The sequence below is a fragment of the Tupaia chinensis genome, unplaced genomic scaffold (genome assembly GCF_000334495.1).
Source record: "Tupaia chinensis unplaced genomic scaffold, TupChi_1.0 Scaffold142100_1, whole genome shotgun sequence".
Classification (NCBI taxonomy): domain Eukaryota; kingdom Metazoa; phylum Chordata; class Mammalia; order Scandentia; family Tupaiidae; genus Tupaia; species Tupaia belangeri.
This window is the reverse complement of record NW_006201951.1, coordinates 1,244,210-1,250,763: the sequence shown is the minus strand read 5'-3', so window position 1 is coordinate 1,250,763 and position 6,554 is coordinate 1,244,210. Positions and strand designations below refer to the sequence as shown.

Sequence of the window (6,554 nt, the reverse complement as noted above, 5' to 3'; positions counted from 1 at the left end):
GAGGCACACGCCGTACCTGGGCGGGCCGCACCGTCACACGCACAGTGGCACACGGGCCGCCCCACACGCGCCACCACGCCATCACACACACCGCCACACCGTCACACACGCTGTCACACACGCCGTCACACACACGCAGTGGCACACGGGCCGCCCCACACGCGCCACCACGCCATCACACACACCGCCACACCGTCACACACGTTGTCACACACGCCGTCACACATGCGCAGTGGCACACGGGCTGCCCCACACACACCACCACGCCGTCACACACACCGCCACACCATCACACACGCGGTCACACCATCACACATGCGCAGTGGCACACGGGCCACCCCACACACGCCACCACACCGTCACACACGCGGTCGCACACACCGTCTCACGCACCGCCACACCGTCGCACACGCTGTCACACACACCGTCAGCACCACCACACCGTCACACATGTGCTGTCGCACACACATCGTCACACACGCACCACCAGTCACACATGCACTGTTGTGCACACACCGTCACACACGCACCGTCACACACACATCGTCGCACACTCATCACACATGCACCGCCGTACACACATCACACAGTCGCACGCATGCAATCGCACACACCACTGCACTGTCACATGTGCACTGTTGCACACACACTGCCACACCATCACACGTGTCGTTGCACGCACACGCCAGCCCCAGCCCCGCACAGCCCCTCACTTCTTGTGGGCGTGGAAGGCCGCGTAGGTGAAGCTCTTGCCCTCGTACTCGCGGAAGAACTTGCTGTCGCCCAGGCGGATGTGGTAGACCTCGTTGCCCGAGCAGCGCCCGTACATGCGCTGCCATTGCTCTGGTGACTCCTGGCCTTCCCTGGTGCCGCGCAGGTGGCCCATCACCTGGGAACTCAGGGCACCCATCTCTCCCCTGGGAGGGTCTGTGCCCACTATAGGTGCCCCGTAGGCTGCCACGACCCACCAGGCAGCCCGCCCATCCCCGGCGGCGGCACTTACTGGCCACGGGACGTGTGCACCAGCAGGGTGATGAGGGTGGAGGTGGCCGGGCAGATGCAGTTCAGGGCCAGCATGGCGTACTTGCACTCCTCCTCACACACCACGTGATCTGGGGACGCAGGGCAGGTCTGTGCCAGCTCGGCCCACACCGACCCGCTCCAGATGGACGACGGCCTGCTCCAGAGTCCTTCCCATCGTGTGCGCGGCGAGGAGGAGGGTGGTCCTGGGCGCTGTTTCCAGGGTGTCGTCCCCCCAGCGCTGTCCACCTGGGTGCTGGCCCCCTGGGCACCATCTTCCCGGGCACTGTACCCCCCGGCGCCGTCTCTCTCGGCACTGCCGCCCTGGGTGTCATCTCCCCCGGGTGCCGTTCCCCTGGGCACTGCCCCCCTGGGTGCCATCCCCCTGAGAACCGTCCCCCTCATGCCGTCCCCCTGGGCACCATCCCCTTGGGCACCATCCCCCTGGGCACCATCTCACTGTGCATGGGCCATGCCCAACCCCACCCCTGCGTAGCCCTCACACCTGTACCCGCTCTGTGCACACAGCCCCAAACGCACCGGCGAACTTGACGTGAAACTTGTTCTCGGGTTTGAGGATCTGGACGTACAGGGGGCAGTTGGGGGCAAAGTCCTTCACGGCCCAGGCCCGCAGGATGGTCTGGTGGTCCTGGTGGGGGGACCAGGCGAGGTGTCCGCCTCTGCCAGCGGGGCAGTGGCAGCAGGCCGGGCCGTCTGCCCAGGGCCCCCGTGGGTGTGGCTCTGGCCAGGGGCAGGTGCGGCCTCACTCACCGCGGCCGTACGGTCCACCTCGTTCCTGCTGCTGAGGATGAAGCAGGCCTCGCCGTTGTCCATCCTGCAAAGCATGGGGGCTGAGCGCTGGCCAGGGCGGCGTGCAGGTGAGGGTCCCCCGTAGGAGGCCAGAGACAGGTGGTCACGAGGGGCTGTGTGCGGACACGAACACTCGGGACAGTCCACACTTGGGTCCTGGAGGATGGCCCAGGCCTGTCCCCAGCACACGCAGGAGAGTCTGAAGACCCTGACTGCCAGGAGCCCCCTGTGCTCCTCAGGCAAGGCTTCCCCTTCCCACAGACCCCGTGCTCTGGCCCCAGCTGCTTGTGCCTGGGGCCACCCAGGGCATCAGGTGCCAGAAAGGGATGGGCCGTGAGGACCCCCACCCTCTGCTAACAGCCTGGGCACTGCAGCAGCTGGCCAGCACCTGGGGTGCCCAGCTCTGCAGGCCCATCCTTCGGCTGGGACACAGAGGGAGGGGAGCACATGGGCAGAGACCCTGACCCCACCCCCTGGTTGGCTGGCCTGCACCCCTCCCTGGTCTCCAAACTCCATGCTTCAAGACAGCGCAACCCCAGCAGAGAGCCTGTGGCAGCACCCGCTGTGCCCAGCCCTGCCCCACTGCCTCAGCTCGTCCCTGCCCAATCCCCCTGCCCCCAGCCTGGGGCTGCGCACAAGCAGACATGCCACCACACGTGAGGCTGCCTCGCCATTGGTGGCGCAGGGCCTAGCTCAGGCCTCGGGAGCTCGGGGGTGAGGGACCCTGATTGCCGCTGTGAAATGAGGCCAGGAAGCTCTTCCAGGAGTGTCCCGGATACTGCCCCAGCACTCTGGAAATTTCCATGTGATAAGACTCCCTTGTCACCTCAAGTTACTCCTTCAACTTGACGTTAAAGGAGGCTCTGCCTCCAGTCCCGTCTCCCACCTGCACCCACAGGCTGGCTTCCTGCCCCGGGGCTATTTCAGGTCTTCCTGGAACTTGAGGAGGAGAGCTTCCCCAGCCTGGGCGGGAGGGCCTCCGCCGGAGTGGGCCTGCCCAGACCTCTCTGCAGCGGGGTACCTGGGGACGGAGGCGTGCTTGCCTGGCCTGGGCCGGGCGGTGGGCACTGAGCTGGGGCCATGATGGGCCTGCTCTGGGCCCGCCCAGGGCACACCTCTGGAACCTCTGGCCACCCGGCTGCTGGCCTGAGCCAGCTGCTGGGAGCCATTGACTGGGCAGCAGCTCAGAACCGCAGCTCGGCCATGGGCGGCCCGCTGCAGCCCAGCCCATGACCTGGCTGGCCGGGGCTGCCGCCCGCTGCGCCACTGGCCGCTCACTTAGCTCGCATCAGGTCCTGGTCCTTGAGGGCGGAGCCCTGGAGGTAGATGACCCGCTGGGACCACAGGGGGATCTGCAGGACCCTGCGGACCTGGACGTCCATCTCCGAGGGGCACAGGATGACCACGTAGTAGTCCTGCCAACCAGGCAGCAGTCAGACCCTCCCCGCAGGCTCAAAGTCCCAGGCGTCACCCCAGGCCCTCCTGCTCTCTCGGGAACCCCCCCACCGACTCACCCCGCTGTGCTAGGGGTCACTCAGGTCCTCTGCTGTCCTGGGTGTCACCCGGCCCCTCCTCCCGTTCCAGGCATCATCCCCGGACTCACCTTCCTGTTCCGGGTATTGGTCCCAGTCCTGCCCTGCTACCCCAAGTGTTGGTCCTGGACCCATCCCTTGTGTCACCCTGTACCCACCCAGCTGTCTCGGGTGTCTCAGACCAGAGTTCCCTGTGATCTCGAAGCTGACAGGAGGCCTCCCAGGGCGTGGGCTGCACCCCCAAAGGCCCAAACAGGGGCACTGAGGTCCCCAGTGCTCAGGGGCCTGCTGGGCCTAAGGCTGTCTGGGGAGGGGGCCAGTCAGACCTGGGCCCTCAGTGGGACCCACCTGCAGCCGGGGGTGGGCGTAGAACTCGTTCAGGAAGTCCATGAGGAGGTCAATCTTGAGGGAGCTGACGCATAGGACCACGTGCTTCTCCGTCTGAGCACGGTGGCGGCTGTAGTTGCCTCCCGACTTCTGCCGCTCCATCCAGAGGTAGGCCAGCTCTTCGAACTGCAGGCAAGAATCAGGCGAGCACCAGGAGCCCAGGCCCAGGGGCGCACGGACCCTGAGCCCCCCATGGAGGTGGCAGGATGGGGAGCCTGGGCACAATGGCACTCCGTGGGAAGACTGCACTGTCCAGCCCAGGCCACACAGGAGCCCCGTGGGGCCAAAGCAGGCATCCTGCCAGCCAGTGCCCAGCTTAGGTGGCCAAGCAGCCCTGAGCAGTTGGTGTCCTGGGCGTTCAGGTACCTGAAGCCTGCACCTCCCCAGCAGCTCACGAGGCCTGGTTTGGAGTCACTGGGTGGGGGCATCAGGGAGTGTCAGCCACAGCTCGGGCTGCTCCCTCGAAGCGGCGATGGCCAAGCAGGCGGGCTCCTGGTGTGGGTGGGTGTCTCAGGGGCCAGGGGCCCACCGTAAGGGTGGGAAACCAGAGCTGCAGGTCTGAAGACTGGCCAGCCCAGCTCCCAGCCCCCTCCTGGCAGCGACGGTGGAGCGGAGCTGGACAGTGCTGCCGTGGAGCTGTCCGCGGTGCTGACCGCTCAGGGCTCAGCGCACTGGGCTCAGCTCCGGCGACAGGCCCAGGCTTCTCCATCCCATGCACTGGGTCCCTGTCTATTTGACACAGTTTTAGAACAAACGATGACGGGCCAGCTGGTGGCGTGGTGGCTGAGGCGGCTGGATCCCATGTGGCTGACTCCACAGTTTGAGTCCCAGACCCAGCGGTTGAAAGACTTGCTGGGCATGTACGTGTGCGTGCCCAAAATCCCAAAAGAGAGAGAAGGGACTGCAGTGTGCTCTGGCCCTAGAGAGTGATGCCCTGCTGTCCCTCACTCTGGCAAGTTACAAACAAACCAGTAAAGGCAGCAGCCCTGTCGGCCCGCCTGGGGGCATGGCACCGTCTCGCCCGAGCAAGGTCATCTCATCGGCTGTGTTGGGCACCTCCTGTGTTCCAGACGGTGAGGCTGGCCACACACCTGGGCCCATGAGGCAGGGCACTGCCCCGATGCCTGTGGCCTACAGGCCTTCCCTGTGAGAGTGCCCCTCCCTGCCCATGAGCGCCTAGCCTGGGTGACAGGACATGAGCACGGAGGACAGGGCACCAGCTCCAAGTGGTAGACCCACAGCCCTGCCACCGCTCCTCTCTGGCCACCGCCCGGCGTGGGGGATCGAGCCGGGGCTGCGCTGCCCAGCCCGAACAAGGTTGCACCTTCGCGTGGTGCAGAGGCAGTGCCGCCCGCCCACCCACCTGGTGGAACCCACCTGCAGTGGGAGCACCACGAGGGCCACGCAGATCATGACGACCACCAGCAGCTGGGACGGCCAGATCTTGGGTGTGACGTCGCCGTAGCCGACGGTGGAGAAGGTGACGATGCAGAAGTAGAAGGCTGTGAGCAGCGTCAGGTTCTCGCCGGCCCGCTCCAGGTGCTGGATGCCACAGGTCCTGGGGACCGGGAGCGGGCCAGGCTGCGGGCACGTGTGTGCCCGGCCCTCACAGGCGGGCCCTGCCAGAGCTGGCTCTGCCCTGCTGCGGGCCAGGCCCTACCGCTGGGCCCTCCTTGCTGCCCATGCTCTGCTGTGTCCGGCCCATCCCCTCTCAGAGCCGCGCCCTCACCCCTGCCCCCCACGGGGCAGGTCAGCCTCCTACCCAGGCCCCAGACAGATGGTGCTGGCGGGCGTGTCCCCTGTCCTGCTCACTGAGTCGGGGTGTGTGTCGTGGGGGGCACATACTACTTCCCACCCCCAGGGCATGGAGCTCCCTTCCATGTCCAAGGGCCCAGGGCAGGGCCAGCACCTCTCCACCTGGCAAGAGCACAGGAGAGGCGGGTGTTCTGGCCGGGTCTCAGGGTGAGGGCCACGGCTCTCAGCTCCAGGCCCCCCTTCCCCCCAGCAGCTTCCAGACTGCTCAGCTGGACCTCAAGGCACAGGGTCCCCACTGGGCTCAGGAGCCCCGCCCTCAGGGTCCAAGGAGCAGAGCGGGAGCCCAGACCCGTCCCCGGGCCTCAGAAGAGCCTGGCTCTGGGGCTCAGGGCTGCCTCCCAGGCCCCATCCCTGACACCAGCCGATCCCTGCAGCCCCTCCTGCCCCGGCCTCCTGGAGAGCCACCTGTGGTGAGGCTGTGGCCCGGGGTGCCCGGGCACTCACCCCGTGAAGACCAGGCACAGCAGGGTGCAGAAGAGGATGAGGACCTGGTTGGACATGGCCGACTGGGTCCGCAGGATGGCCCGGTGGAAGTCGTTCTGCAGGCGCGGGCAGCTGTCGGGGGCCAGCCAGTGGCCGAGGAGGAAGGCCGGCCACACCTCTGCCCACGGGAGGGCCCCCAGGGTGCCCCTTGGCTTTCCCTCACGTCCTGCCGATGCCCCGGGGGAGAAGGCACAACCGGGGCCTAGCCCAGTGCTGGAGGCCCACTGTGTGGTTCAGCTGGGGCGGAGCTGAGTCGGGGCCCTGAGCTCGCAGAAGGCTCAGCCCGGGCCGTGGTCCTCTGGGTCTGCTCCTCGCCCACCCCTGGCCACCCACCCAGTCCCGGCAGGGCTGGGAGCAGCGAGCTGCCCCTGGGTGGGGCTGCGCGGGTAAGGGCAGGCCGCCCGGCGCTTACGATCATGTTCTCGAGCGCGTGCTTGGCCAGCCAGCAGTTGAGGAACACGGGGATGAAGAGGTTGCGCAGCGGCGGCCCGAATAAATGCGGGGGGG

At 67.0% G+C, this 6,554-nt stretch overlaps 1 protein-coding gene across 1 annotated transcript in view; it reads right to left on the bottom strand.

Moving 5' to 3' along the window:
- The window catches only part of KCNT1 (potassium sodium-activated channel subfamily T member 1), a 51,732-nt gene that overhangs the window by 13,330 nt on the left and 31,848 nt on the right, over positions 1–6,554 (bottom strand). Inside the window, exons 8-17 of the mRNA XM_027766279.1 lie at positions 6,460–6,540; positions 6,009–6,103; positions 5,127–5,307; positions 3,711–3,875; positions 3,109–3,245; positions 1,792–1,855; positions 1,561–1,669; positions 1,004–1,112; positions 714–863; positions 1–16 (exon numbers count right to left, since the gene is read on the bottom strand). The exon at positions 1–16 is cut by the window's left edge and continues 115 nt beyond it. Of these exons, the coding sequence (XP_027622080.1) occupies positions 1–16; positions 714–863; positions 1,004–1,112; positions 1,561–1,669; positions 1,792–1,855; positions 3,109–3,245; positions 3,711–3,875; positions 5,127–5,307; positions 6,009–6,103; positions 6,460–6,540 (1,107 nt within the window). The remainder of the gene's footprint in view (positions 17–713; positions 864–1,003; positions 1,113–1,560; positions 1,670–1,791; positions 1,856–3,108; positions 3,246–3,710; positions 3,876–5,126; positions 5,308–6,008; positions 6,104–6,459; positions 6,541–6,554) is intronic.